The sequence below is a fragment of the Nesoenas mayeri genome (assembly GCF_963082525.1).
Source record: "Nesoenas mayeri genome assembly, chromosome: 27".
Lineage (NCBI taxonomy): Eukaryota > Metazoa > Chordata > Aves > Columbiformes > Columbidae > Nesoenas > Nesoenas mayeri.
The window spans coordinates 396351-410504 of record NC_137555.1 but is presented as its reverse complement, the minus strand read 5'-3'; the positions used below and the strand labels follow the sequence as shown (position 1 = coordinate 410504).

Below are 14154 nucleotides of genomic sequence, written 5' to 3'. Positions count from 1 at the left end.
CTCCCTGATTAGTTTCAATAAATAAAGCTTTATTAATTAGCAGCGTGTACTATTAGAGGCCAATTAGCCCAGGCTGTAGCGAAGGCAGCCCCAGGCTCCGTGCGGCTCTCCCCGCGCGTCAGCGGGCCGCGGTCCGCGCCAGGCGCTGCCGGAGGTGGTTGGCGAAGTCGACCTGCGTCTGGGACAGCACCTGGTTGATGATGCTCTTGGGCAGCCAGCCCTGGGGGAGCAGGGACAGCGCTCAGGGCCGCGTCCCGGATGTGTCCCGCGCCCCCCCGGGCACCTTCAGAACTCACCTTCAGGTCGATGCTGAGCAGCCAGGTGAGCCGGGTCTGCGAGGGGCTGCCGGGCAGCGGGCGCAGGACCATGCACGTGGGGCCGTTCTCAGCTCTGTGAGATGGGAATGGGCGTGTTAGAATAAAAACACAACACCTGACTTGTATCCCAAAAGGTACAGCAGCGGTGAATTAGCGTTTCCTCAGTTCCTGCCTCTGAGACACCTCGCAACTCTGAGCTCGTGAGTGCAACAGGTGATTATTACCTTATAAAGCCCTCCTGCTCCGGCATGGCTCCGTACTGGGTGGCCATGCCGGCCAGGACGCAGGTGGAGCCGCGTCTCTTGGAGCAGCGCACGCTCACGAAGTCCCGCGGCCCCACGATGTTCCCGGGGGTGGCGGCCGCCTTCTCGTGCGTGATCACCGTGTCCTTCCCGATCTTCTGGAGAATCTGCACCGTTTAGAATGGAAGGGTTAATTTGGGGTATTGACCGCAAACACAGCTAAAAGCTGGCTTAGGTTACTGTGTGTTCAATACACACTCTTACAACAACTCAGTGCTCATAGTGAGAAAAATAGCAAATATGCGCTTCATCCCAGAATACACAACTTTAGTTTTTAAGGCCTCAAAAGGGGAGGTGTTTCTCTTACTCCAGACAAGCTGCGGAATAGCAAAATACCCTGGGTTGTGGTGCTATTTCTCCTCCGGTAACAACACCAATCTAACAGAGCTGCCCCAACGCCTCGCAGGTGGAACCAGCAGCACACAAACCCGCAGACACGCGGTTCAGCCTCGGATCTGCAGCAGCACCGCGGTTACAGGCTCTGTCCCGGGACAAGAGAACGCTCAGCGCCTCCGTCCCCGAAGAACGGGTGGGACAGCGTCCGTGTCCCCGCTGTGACAGCCACAGCGGCTCTTTGCCCTGGGGGCAGAGCGCCTGCGCGAACCCCAGCCGGGTCCTACCTTGATCTCTTTGACGCTGGGGTTCCAGTCTCCCATCTGCTCCATGTTGTCCACCAGCTCCCCGTACACCGTGTCCAGGGGCTGGTCCACCACCACCTCCAGCCGGAACACCTTGCCCACGTCCGGGAGCACCTTGCTCAGCACTTTGTCCCCGTTGTCCTGGAGAAGGGAAGGTCAGAGCTAACACCGCTGTTCCAGGAGGGCCGTGCCGTTCTGCCGCAAAGCAGAGCACCCACCACCACCGTCTCCGTCTTCCAGCCGTCCTGGTCCCCGAGGATGCTGAGCGATTTCTGGAGGGCTTCCTCCCCTTGCCTGACGTACGACATCTCCATCTCGCTGAAGGGCGACTCCTCCAGCCTCGAGCCTGTGCAGGGCCGGACACACCGGGACCGTCAGAGGGCTGCACGGTTCACTAACTCATCCTAACGCCAGATAAACCCTATCTACATCAAACACACCTCTCCGTGCCCAGGGGAAATAAACCCAATTCCCACCACCCGCCTGCCTTTGCCGTGTGTTTAGCAAAGGCACGGATGACCCAGGAGCCGGTTGTCCCCCAAGCGCTGACCTGTGACAGGCACCATGGGCAGCATGGACCCGTCTGCCCATCACTTACCGAGCAAGGAGCTTCTCCTGCGGACCTGGTGAATCCAGGCGCCGGGGCCGGCGCCGCGGCGGGCGAGCCTGCTCAGCTCCTGGCTGATGGCAACGGCCGCTTGCCGTCTCAGACCTGGGAGCAGAGAGCGCATCACTCACCAGCACCAGCACCAGCACCAGCACCAGCGCTGTGCCGCAGAGGTTTGCTGGCTTTGGGGGTTTCTTTTTGCGCTGAAAAAACCTCTGCTTGCTTCACTGTGTTCCCTCTGGGCGCAGAGACAGGTGGGTGCCATTGGCAGCGCTGGGACAGAGCCTGTCCCGCACACCCTCGGCGCCGGGCAGCCGGCAGAAAACAGCCGTGAAAATACCGAGGAGCATCTGCAGCGCCCGGGAAGGCGCAGGGAGGGAGCGCAGGGAAGCAAACGCAGCAGGAGCGTCACCCCCCGCTGCGCCCCGCGTCCAGCAGCGGCACCCGGCCCTCCCCGCTCCCGCAAACACGGCTGCGGGCACAACGGGGCGTGGAGACGGTCAAACACAAACCCCAGGGAGCAGCAGTTGTGGGTGGGGAGAACAAGCCCGGAGCCCCCAGCCTCCCCCCCAGCCCCCGGCCCCTCACCCGTCATGTTGCGCAGGTGCCGGTAGGAGGTGGCGGCGCAGAGCTTGAAGGTGGCGGGCAGCATCTCTGCGGCAGGACGGGGCTGCGGGCGCGGCGATCGCTGCTCTGCCCCAGCCCTCCAGCGCCCGCCCTTAAGTAGCGGCGCTGAAGGATGCTGGCTTGTCAGCGCCGAGATAAGAGCCATCGCTCACGGCGGGGCCAAGGCCGGAGCCGGCTCCTCGCGCAGCTGCCGGAGGCCACGGGTCGCGTCCGGCGAGCGGGCGCTGGCACATGGGCGGACGCGTGTTCTGCCCCGCGCGATGGTGACTCCAGCACTGCCCTGGGCAGCCTGTTCCAACGCCCCACAGCCCTTCGGGAAGAAATTGTTCCCCAGATCCAACCTCAGCCTCCCCTGGCGTAAATTGAGCTGAGGAGGTCTCCCCTCAGCTCCTGTTCTCCAGCTGAACCCCCAGGTCCCTCAGCTGCTCCATCACATTGTGCTCCAGCCCCTCAGCAGCTCCGTTCCCTTCTCTCCACTCGCTCCAGCACCTCAAGGGCTTTCTTGGTCTGAGGGGCCCAAAACGGGGGTCCACAGCACAGCTGTCCCCACATGGATCCTCAGCCATCAATAATGATGGCTAACAATCAGTTCTGACAGGTAACAACAGGTGACAGTGAATAATGATGGCTAACAATCAGTTCTGACAGGTAACAACAGGTGACAGTGCGCAGGATGGGGGACACTGACCAGGACCGATGTGCCTGGGAGGGCAGCACCGGGGACACTTCACATGGACAAGAGTGTTTGGAGGGTGTGCAGCGCACCCCGCAGCGCCCCCGCTACCGCAGCCTGGCTCCCAGCCTCTGTAAAGCTGATTAGTAGGTGCATGAAGGTGCTGAGTGTGGGGCAGCCCCCGTGCCCCCCCAGAGGCCGGTTTATCTGCCACGGGGCTGGGAGGGGTGGGCAACGGCAGAGCAGCGATAAGGCTCAAGGATGAAATGACATTTCTGGGATGAGTTACGGCCCCGGAGAGCAGCGCTCCCAAGAACCCGTGAATCACCAGCTGCTTCCTTTGACGTCAGCCCGGCACCCTCCCGCGGGGACCTGACCTTCCCGCTGGCGCAACAGCCGGCCGGGGGGAGGTCAGCGCAGAGCCCCCCGCCAGCCCCGGCACTCCCGCTGGGTCCTACCCGACGTTTGCATAAAGGTCCTGCTGCTCCCCGGATGGCTCCTCCATCCCCAGAACGGCTCCTCTCCATCCCCAGGACAGCTCCTCTCCATCCCCAGGACAGCTCCTCTATCCCCAGACAGCTCCTCTTCATCCCGTGATAGCTCCTCCATCCCCAGAACGGCTGCTCCATCCCCAGGACGGCTCCTCCATCCCCAGAACGGCTCCTCTCCATCCCCAGGACAGCTCCTCTCCATCACCAGGACAGCTCCTCTATCCCCAGACGGCTCCTCTTCATCCCGCGATAGCTCCTCCATCCCCAGAACGGCTCCTCCATCCCCAGAACGACTCCTCCATCCCCAGGACGGCTCCTCCATCCCCAGAACGGCTCCTCCATCCCCACACGGCTCCTCTTCATCCCGTGATAGCTCCTCCATCCCCAGGACGGCTCCTCCATCCCCAGGACGGCTCCTCTCCATCCCCCGTGAGAAAATTCACCTTGTGTTCACATCAGCAACGTGCAGGTCCGCGGAGGGGCTGGTGGGACCAGGAGGAAGCCAGAAGCTGCACCATCCCCTTCCCAAACGTGTACTGGGGAACCTCTGCCACAGCCGCGCTCCCACTCGCTGACCGGCCCTGCACCCCCGGCACCGGGGGGAAATCCGGAGCGTTTGAAATCCCTGAGCCATTGCTGGGAGTCCCCAGCCCCACAGCATGGAGCTCGTGCCAAATGCACAACGAGCACAGAGGTGACCGAGCCCCTCTCCGCGCTGGGGGACGCAGCACTAGGGTGACACGGAGACCCCCAGCTGCAAACCGCTGTTATCCGTGCCGGAGCAGCCGCAGCCGGGCGCAAGGCCTCGGCACAAGGACACACAGTTGTTTGTGAGAAGAACCACAAGAGAGCCGGGGCAGAGCCGCCCCTCCGGCGCTGGGCTGGGGCTGGAAGGGCACGAGTCCCTCTGTGCCCGCGGGAGGGGACACGCAGGGACAGTCACGCTGCACTGGGGCACACGCAGCAACCGCTCCGGGCGGCCGGTCCCCAGAGCGGCACAGAGACCCACAGCCAGGGAGCTGTGCCAAAGCAGCTCTGGGACCCCCCGTTTGGTTAACTGGGACCGACCCCAACACTCACCAGCTCCCGGTGCCACCTCAGCATCTCCTCTGGATGTCCCGCGGGGTCCCTCGCTGTCACCGAGTCTGCTGAGCCTGCGAGGAGAAGGGCCAGCAGCCCCACTGTGGCACCAGAGATGACACCAGGATGGCACTGTGGCACCAGGATGGCACCGGGGATGCCACCAGGATGGCACCGCGGCACCAGTGAGCAGCAGTGCTGTGCGGTGCCACAGGCAGCTGGGACAGGGTTGGGGTCCCAGCACCTACCTCGGGCACCAGGACCGTCCCTCTGGCTGCTCCCACGTGTGCTCTGGCACCGCTCGCCTGCTCAGAGCTTCCCGGACCCCCCCGACCCTCAGCTGGGGATGTTGAGCCGGGACCCCCGAGCTGGGGGTGCAGGGGGCACAGGGGGAGCACGGCCGGTCCAGTGCGGGGACGCCTGGGGACACAGCACAGCCCGCACCAGGACGGGCGCCCAGCACCCTCCCACCCTTTCCTGGGGAGCAAACACTGGCCAAGGCAAAACAGCCACAGCAGCCCCTACCGAGCCCCCATCCCCAAAAATGCCTCCCCAAAACCTCCCCATGCAAAGTCAACACGCGGCTCCGTTTGCAGCTTTTACCTTAAAAATGTACATCCGGGCGCTCAACGTACAAATATTTACAACTGTTTATAAATGTACAAAACCGGATCGAATGTAAACCAAAGGTGCCAGAGGCAGAGATGCACCGGGGCCCGAAGCGGGGGGCAGCACAGCCCCCCCACCCGCATGCGCTGTCCCTTGCACACCCATGTGCTGTCTTTTGCACACCCGCACGCTTCCCCTTGCACACCCGCATGCTGCCACCAGCCCCAGGAGGACAAAGTGACAAAGGGAGCCCCCCAGACCCCCCACGTTCGAGAAAATTCCCTTTCCTGAGCCCATTTCGCATTGTGGCGGCCGCAGCAGGAGGGGGCAGCCGGTGTTTCCCCGAGCGGGGGCTCTGTTGGGGTGACCCCGTCCCTCCCGCTGCAGCATGGCGGGGGGAGCCGGGGGCGTCCCCCCAGCTCCAAGGCTGCCTTTGTTTCTATTTGGAGAGCGCAAATAAAGCCGCAGCCCCCCCGTGCCCGCAGAGGTCACGCACCGAGCGGCGATAAGATAACGGGCTCAAATGCAGCAAAAATAGGTCCCTGCCCTGGCCCCTTCCCCTGGCAGTGGCTGGGGGGGCTGCAGCAGGACCCCTGAGAACAGCTGGAAGGGCCGCAGGGCTGCCAGGGCTGGGGTCAAGCGGACTCTGCCCCATCACCCCACGCATGTCAGCACCCCGAGACCCTGGCCCCAGGGAAGCCTGGGAGGGCACGGGGGGCTGGGGGCTCCCCCGGGGTGGTGAGAGGGGTCAGGACGGGGCCGGAGTTTGGCAGGCGGCGTTGGCTGCGGGGGGGTGCGAGTTGCTGGCGGCCGGGTCGGGGGGGTGGATGGCGGTGCCGATGGGGTAGTCGGACGGCTGCGGGGGACAGAAAGACAGCAGGCAGTCAGCTGGGGGGCGCGGGGAGACCCCGGGACACCCGTGTTCCAAAAATCCCCCCTGTCTCTTACGTGGCGTCGGAAGAGCCTCTGCAGGAGGCTGCGCTTGGGGGGCTCGGGCAGCTGCCACCAGTCCAGGTCGGGGGAGCGGGTCCCGCCGGGGCCGAACACATTGAGGTCATTGAAGCACTCGGTCTCAATCATCTGGGGGGGCAGGACCCCGTGGGGGTGGGCACGGGCAGCTCTGGCAGCGCTGCCATGGGGCAGGACCCCCCGTGCCCCCGGTACCTCATTCTGCCAGGGGATGGAGACGCTGCCGGTGGCGAACTTGGCGTAGAAATCGCTGTCGGTTTGGTCCAGGTTGACGCCCTTCACCGTGGAGAACTGCTCGATGTCCAGCACGTCCTTGCAATAAACCGCCCGGGGCTGCGGGAGCAGAACCGTCACAAGGGGCACGGGCATCACGCCCCGGGGCGCCCACCCCCGGTCCCTTACATCGGGCACGAAGGGGGGCGTCATGATGCCGGCCTCCAGGCGCTTGAAGTTGATGCTCCTGAAGAAGGGGTGACGCTTCACCTCGGCCGCCCCCTCGGCCCCGCAGCCCAGCCGCTGCCGGGGGTCCTTGGCCAGGAGCTGCGCAGGGGACAGGGGGTCATGGGGGGGGTCAGAGCCCACCCTGTCCCCCGCACAGGGACCAGCCGCTCCGGACTCACCATCTTGCAGATGGCCCGAGCGTCCTCGCCGAATTTCTCCGAGTAGGGCTCCTGCTCCTCCTGCACCCGCTTCTCCACCTCCTCCCGCTTCACGCGCTCCTTGCGGGCGCGGAACGGCGACTGCCCCTCGATCATCTCGTACACCAGGCAGCCCAGGCCCCACCAGTCGGGGCTGAAGCTGTAGCGCTCGTTGCTGATCACCTCCGGGGCTGCGGCAACGGCCCCGCACCCGTCAGCGCCCGGGGGCACCGCGGCACCGGGACCCCCACCGGTGCAGCCCCCACACTCACCCATGTAGCCCACGGTGCCCACGCGGCCGCGGATCGTCTCGCCCTCGGGGATCTTGATCGCCAGCCCCAGGTCAGAGATCCTGATGTGGCCTGGGGCAGGGAGGGGGTTGGGGGCATCATAGAATCGTTTTGGTTGAAGAGACCCTCAGGATCACGGAGTCCACCCATAACCCACCCCGGCACTGCCCCGTGTCCTGAGAACCTCATGTCCGTCTGTCCAACCCTCCAGGGATGGTGACTCCAGCACTGCCCTGGGCAGCCTGTTCAATGCCCCACAGCCCTTTGGGGAAGAAATTGTTCCCCAGATCCAGCTCTGCATGGAGGGCAGCAGGAAAGGGCCCCCCCACATCCCTGCATGTCCCCCCCAGACCACCACCAGATCCCCCCTGGAAGCACATGGAGCCCCAACCCGGAGCCCAGAGTACGGGCAGCGTCAGCGCCAGCAGCTCCCTCCTCACCATCATCATCCAGCAGGATGTTCTCCGGCTTCAGGTCCCTGCAGGGACAGACAGACGGACGGCTCAGCACGGCGCGGTCCCACCCAGCCGCCCCCCGTGGCCCCGCTCACCGGTAGGCGATGCCCTCCTGGTGCAGGTGCTGCAGCCCGCAGCAGATCTCCGCCGCGTAGAAAACCACCCGCTCGTCCTTGAAGCCGGGGTTGCCCATGTTGTAGATGTGGAACTTGAGGTCGCCGCCGTTCATGATGGTCAGCACCAGGCAGAGCGCATCCTTCGTCTCGTAGGCGTACGCCAGGCTCACCTGCGCCACCCGGCCGTCAGCACCGGTCCCGGGCCCCCCGGCCCCCCCGGACAGCCCCACACGCACCACGAACCGGCTGTTGACCTTCTCCAGGATCTGCTTCTCGTTCAGGGCCATCGCCTCCCCTTTCCGCTTCTTGATCCGCTTCTTCTCCAGCTTCTTGCAGGCGTACATCTTCCCCGTGGCCCGCACCTGGCAGGCGCACACCTTGCGGGGGGGACGGCGGTGGGGTGCGCCCCCACCAGCCCTAAATCTGCCCCCCATCGTCCCCCCATGGCCGTACCTCTCCGAAACCGCCCTTGCCCAGGATCCGGTACTGCCGAAACGTGTCCTTGGTGACCGGCTGCCTGAAGCACACAGCCCCGGGCACATCAGCCCCGCTGCCCCCCAGAGCCCCCCAAAGACCCTTCAGACCCCCACTCACCTCTCCAGGTACTTCCACTGCAGGAACCGGTCAAAATACATGCTGTCCCGGTAGTCAGCAAAGGGGTCCCCGCTCAGGTACTGGTGCAGGGGGCTGCGGGGGGACAGGGGACAGTCGGTATCACCCACAGCCCCCAGGGCGCTCGTCCCCGGGCAGGACACTCACCGCAGGCAGCTGCTGAACAGGTCCTTGCAGGGGCTCTTCTGCAGGTCCTGCAGGCAGCGGCTGGCGTGGGGCTGCCCCACCTCGGGCAGGAAATCCCGGGACTACCAGGGGAGCAGATGGATGTGCCCCCCGCCCCGCTACGTCGCCCTCGCAGCCCACCCGTTGCCCGGCTGGCGGCGGGTGCCACTGGGATGCTCAGAGAGAGGGGAGGCAGCTCCTTGGCCAGCAAGGGACCCCTCGCACCCCGCTGCTCCCATCCCATTCTCACCCCGTCTTGCTCCAGCTGCCTGGGGGCACAGAGCCCCCCGGGACTCACCTCCTGCCGGAGGAACCGGCGGATGATCTCCTCCCCCATCTCCTTCCGCTTCTCATCCGGGGAGAGCTCATAATCCGCCTGGGATGCGTGGGAGAGGAGGGGGCTGCAGGCTCTGCCCTGTGTCCCCCCACATCCACCAACCGTGTGGTAAGGGGACATCAGGTCATTTTGGGAGGTCTGTGGCGCAGCTGAAGCCTCGCGGCAGCGGGATCAGCCTCACGGCATTCGGAGGTTGCTGGGCTGGAGAGCCCCATCCCGCAGTGCAACCCAGAGATGCACCCGCGGGGCGCCGGGACGGGGTGGTCTCTGCCCCCCGCAGCCCCCGGTACCGCTGCACCAGCTCCAGCCGCAACCTCGGGGCTCTGCGCGCCCCCCGCCAGCCCCACCCCGGGCAAACGCGCCTGCACGTCCCCGTCCCCAGCAGCGCCGGTGGCATCGAGCGCGTCCCTCACCACGGCGTCCAGGAAGCGGATGCAGCGCTGGAGCTCCGGCCGCGTCTGGCAGAACTGCCGGAAGAGCAGCCGGCCGATGGGCTGCTTCTGGCACAGGCTGCCGTAGTCCTGCTCTGCAAGGGAAGGCGGGACGTGCCACGGGACGTGTGCCGCAGCCCTGCGCCCACCGTGTCCCCAAGCCGGGACCTGGGAGCCGGTCCTGCCGCTTCCCAGCACCCTCCCCATCTCACCCAGGCCCTTCCGCAGCTCGTCGCACTGGCTGATGTGCGGGAACCGCAGGATCTCCCTCCACTTCTTGCTCCTGCCTTTCCGCTTGCCGCCGCCCCCTGCAGCAGTGGGAGAAGAGGTCAGGTCGGCAGGACGGGCGGTGCTGCCCCGGCCCGGTGGCGACGGGGACAACGGGGCAGCAGAGCCCCAGCCCAGCGCTGCAGAGTCGCCTGGTTTGGGCTTTCCCCCCATCCCATTACTGCTGGTCCCCAAAACCCATCGCTCACACGCGTACCCGCCACCACCAGCACCGGGGCTTTGGGCAGCTCTAAAACCATGGGGCAAAACCCACCCTGAGTGTGGAGAGGGCTCTGAGCCCCCAAGGGACCATTGCCGCAGACAGCCGAGGGGATCCCCACCCGGTTGCGGCTCCCAGGGCCGCAAGGGGACCCCCCCTTGACATCACTTCACCCCAAATGATGCCGCAGCTCCGTGTCGTTCCCTCTCAAAAACGTCCAGTTTCCTTCGCTCCCCACCAAGCCCTCATCCTGCCCGCAGCAGCCCCTGCCTCCTCAGGGACAGGGACTCCCCAGGGACATGGAGGGGGCAGAGCGATGGCCCCACAGCCGCCGCTGGCGGATGCTTGGCGCGTGAAGTCATCCCTGCAGGGACCTGACATCAGCGCGGCTCCGAGCTGGTGGCCGGCCAGCACCGCCCGGTGACGCCGTGGCCAGCCCAAGGGACACCACGGTGCTGGGCTCCAGCACGGCTGGTGCTTCGGCCGGGCAGAGCTTCCTGCCGTCATCGGCTCCTTCCTCCGGCAGGAACAGCCCCACCGGCCAGCGCAGCGGCCTCGGCGGCGACAGGTCCCCGGGCACCCCAAGACCAGCAACACGGGGTCCTGGGCACCCGGTGCTGAAGGAAGAGGAGCAGCCGCTCCCCTCGCCCCGCGGTGCTCAGGCTGGAGCCCCGGGCGGCTGGCACGAGCGGGATGCCCAGGACCCTCTGCCCGCACCAGGAGCCATCGACCTCGCGGGGATGCTCGGAGGCTGCGGCTGGACGCTGCCCACGCCATCCCCTCCCTGCCTCTCCTCCTGCAGGTACCAGCCCCAGCACTGCCCGGCCCTTTACAGCGATCCTTCCAAATTTCAACTTGTTTGCTGCAATGATAAAAACTAAATTAACGCTCATCACCCGCATCCCAACACGTCTCCCCGGCTGAGCCCTGGGGATGTGCTCTCAGCGGGGACGGTGGCGCTGCGGAAGGGCTGCGGCTGGGTGGGAAGAAGGGGAGCTGAGCATATAGGGAGGTTCACATCAGAAGGGTTTTGCCCCCACGCAGGCTCCTGCTGCAGCATCCTCCTGCCCCGGCCCGGTGCCCCCGCAGCATGCCCGGCACAGCACAGCACAGCCAGGGCGAGCACAGACAGCACCACGTCCCCACTCCTGTCCCTGCCGGCACAAGCCAGAGCCAGCAGCAGGACTCCGCTCCCCTTAAGCGAACCACACCGGGAAAGCCCTCGAGGATGCTGCTGCACCAACCGCGGCAACCAGACAAACTGCTGAAAGCAAAATCAAACTGTTCCTCGGCGGCAAGGAGCCCACGTACCGCACGGCACACGCAGGGAGGTGTGTCACACCAGCACAGTCGCCAAAGCCCTGCGGCGGGCGGCAGCGTGGTCCCCGGGGTGCCCTGTGCCCGGCTGGTTTGCGGTGAGGTGGCACCAATGCCCAGCGAGGTGCGGATGTGGCTGCCCCCGCCGCAGCAGCCGTAGGGCCTTACTCACCGCCGGTTACCTGCCCCGCGCCCGCACGCTCCCGGGGGTTTATCCTGGGCACTTCTGTGGGCGGACAAACCCTCCTGGCTCCCCGAGCTTCAGGAGCCCCCGCGGACACCAGCTCCTTGAAAGCTCCAGCAGAGCCAGACACGAAGCCCAGGGAGACTGGCCAGACAGAGACCCCCGCAGCCCACATGGGGCACCCCCCAGACCACCTTTTGGGGCACAAAGCCCCTGGAAGGGTCACGAGGCCAAAGCGAGGGGTCCCGCAGCAGAGCAAGGTCCTTTCGAGGTGCACAGCGGGCGGCAGCAGCTCGGGGAGCCCCTCAAACCACAGAGCCCTCCAACTTACACGCCACATCCAAACGCCGGGTCTGACACCTCACTGAGCCCCCTGCACCTTCCAAAGCAAGGCTGGCCGTGACCCTCAAACGTGGGGACCCCTGGGCACGGCCGGGGGTGTCAGCTTTCTGCTGAGACGGCTCCGGTCCTCCCCACGGCGCCGGGGAGGGAAGCGGCCGCCCAGCCGGGACCCAGCCCCGTCCCGCTCCGCTCCGGCTTCCGGCGCCTCTCGTAGCCCTCGCACGCCGACGTTAACCCGTGTGGCCCCGCGGTGCGGAGCCCCCGCCAGCCCCGGGGCCAAAACCTCCTTTCCCCGGGCTGCAGCTCACTGGGCAGGTGTCTGCCCTGCATCCCGTGGGACGGGAGCAGCGTCCAGCCCTGGGCGCAGAGCATCGGTGCCAACGGTCCGGCTGCCCCGAGCTCCCCATGCCAAACCTCCCTCCCCGGCGAAGGCACCGGCACCTCTCCAGCTCCATCCCCACGGTGTCTCCAGTGCTGCTGGAAGCAACCACGTTGGGGGTAAGGAAACCTTTAGAAAACCTGGATTTCCAAAACCAAAAGTGGGACCATCTCCAAGCTGCCCCGTCCCCAGGGCTGCCCCAGCGGATCTTGGGGCCGTTTGCTCTTCGGTCACAAAGGTTCAGCGACCAGGGCGCCGGTTTTCCAAAGGAAACCAAAAGCAAACAAAGGCTCCCGCGCTGCCCCGGGAGCCCGTGCCAAGCCCCGTGTCTGAAGGGGCATAAACGCCCAAGACTTGTGCCTCCCCAGCCCTCACTGCAGCTGCCGGTGGGGCTCAAACCAGTGCGGTGGCACCGGCACCAGCCCGGCTCCACCGGCGCGGCCGTGCTTTTCCTGGAAGCGCCTGTCGCACAGGCCTGCACCGAGCAAAGTTTTGCTCGCGCGAGCCTCATCCACGCCTGACACGTCCTGCTGGCGCAGAGGGACAGACGGACAGAGCGGCTCTCGGTCGCCCTGAGCCCGTGGTGTCTCAGCACATGCACCGCTTGGGGAAACTGCACCTAAATCGCTTCTAAAATTCTCTGCTTTGTGTCCCTGGGTCCACAGGGTGGGTGGGACACACAGACAGATATGTCCCGCAGCACCTGGGCAGCCGTCCCCTTGCAGGGACTGCACGAAGCCAACCGGCATGAGCCCCCCCGGCCACCCACCACCCCGGGCGGAGGGGTCCCGGGGTGCTCGTGGGGAGGGGGATACAGGGAGGGGGCGTGGGGGATGCAGCGTGGGAACGGGACCGGGATGGGACCGGGAATGCAGCGTGGGAACGGGACCGGGGTGGATCCGGGACGCAGCGTGGGAACGGGCGGGGGACGCGGCGGTACCTTCGCGGGCCTTCAGCAGGACGGTGTTGGCCACGATGTTCTCCAGCTCCATGGCGGGGCCGGGGAGCAGCCCCGCCGCCGCTCACCATGCCCGGCCCGGCGGCGCGGGGCGGTCCGGCCGCCTCCGGGGCTGCGTCACCGCCGTGACGTCACGGGCCGCCCCCTGGCGTCACGGCCTTATGTAAGGGGCAGCGCGCGGGAGCGCCCACCCCGCCTTGGGGATCCCCCCTCCCGGTTCGCGGTCGGGCAGCACCAGCCCCTTGCAGCCCCCGGCAGCGGCTGCGGCACAGCAGCCTTCCTCCTCCTCCTCCTCCTCCGAAACGGGACCCCGGGCCGGCAGGGAGGGAGCCCCGTCCCCCCCACGCTGCGGGGCTGAGCCCAGCACGGGACCCCCCCGCTTCATCCACCCCGCACCCCACCACCCCCGCTGCCCCCCGGAGCAGCAGCGGCGGCCGAACAACGAAGGCGAAGGAGCCGCTTCCTCCCGGCGGAGATCCTGCAGCCGCCGCCGGCTCCATCCAGCCGCTGCTTGTGGTAGAGCAAGAAATCGCGTTTCCTTGTTTACTCCTGTTTTGCCACCAAACTCACGACCTCCCCCCCGAGCCTACACGAGTAAATACAACAGGGAAAACGCTTTTTCCCCCCTCGAAGCAAGCAGCCCAGCCCCCGGGGTGCGGGGAAACACGTTTCCGAGCCGGTCAGTGCGGGGGGGCAACCCGGCTGTTTACTTTCCAGGAGCGCAGCAGCCAGACCTGTTCGTAGCCGGTGCAGAGCTGGGCTCCTCCTGCAAAGGAACGAGCCGCTTCACAAGAGACAACCCTCTCGCAAGGACACCCCGAGCCCCCCTGTGAGCCCCACAAAGGTGCACCCGTCACTGCATGCACCCAACAGCCCTGGGATATGAAGGTCCCTGTACCTGCTGCAGCCACACCAGCTCCTCCAGCACCGAGAAACCAGCCCTGTGGCAGCTCTTCGTTAGTGGGTAATTAGTGGGCTCAGCTGCTGGAGAGCTGCTCAGCCCAGCTTGGGGGAGCCAGCAGCCCCTGTTGGGGTGCAGGGAATCCCCAGGTCCTGCTCTTCACCCCAGAGGGAGGGATCTCGCCACATCCTTCAGCTTCTCACAGCAGGACCAAGGGCCCATTTCCCCC

The 14154-nt window shown here is 66.1% G+C and overlaps 2 protein-coding genes and 1 long non-coding RNA gene across 3 annotated transcripts; all 3 read right to left on the bottom strand.

Moving 5' to 3' along the window:
* Positions 1-90: 90 nt before the first annotated feature.
* STAR (steroidogenic acute regulatory protein) lies at positions 91-2516 on the bottom strand (the record flags this gene model as incomplete). The annotated part of the gene is made up of 7 exons (XM_080360313.1): positions 91-220; positions 297-390; positions 542-726; positions 1240-1398; positions 1476-1603; positions 1856-1969; positions 2453-2516. The coding sequence occupies 7 exons, from the start codon at positions 2514-2516 to the stop codon at positions 119-121; spliced, it is 846 nt and encodes a 281-aa protein (XP_080216439.1). The 3' UTR covers positions 91-118.
* A 1335-nt stretch (positions 2517-3851) lies between these two features.
* On the bottom strand, positions 3852-5006 carry LOC308050189. Its single transcript, XR_013923378.1, has 3 exons — positions 4984-5006; positions 4736-4809; positions 3852-4137 (listed from the first exon to the last, which is right to left on the bottom strand). It is a non-coding gene; the product is annotated as an uncharacterized lncRNA (long non-coding RNA).
* A 705-nt stretch (positions 5007-5711) lies between these two features.
* Positions 5712-13058, bottom strand: LOC308050208 (G protein-coupled receptor kinase 5-like; the record flags this gene model as incomplete). Its single annotated transcript, XM_080360216.1, has 16 exons — positions 5712-6200; positions 6293-6424; positions 6509-6646; positions 6716-6853; positions 6934-7142; positions 7224-7313; positions 7682-7719; positions 7792-7982; positions 8049-8189; positions 8266-8329; positions 8407-8499; positions 8572-8672; positions 8888-8965; positions 9340-9452; positions 9570-9665; positions 13007-13058. The coding sequence occupies 16 exons, from the start codon at positions 13056-13058 to the stop codon at positions 6093-6095; spliced, it is 1782 nt and encodes a 593-aa protein (XP_080216342.1). The 3' UTR covers positions 5712-6092.
* Positions 13059-14154: the final 1096 nt, after the last annotated feature.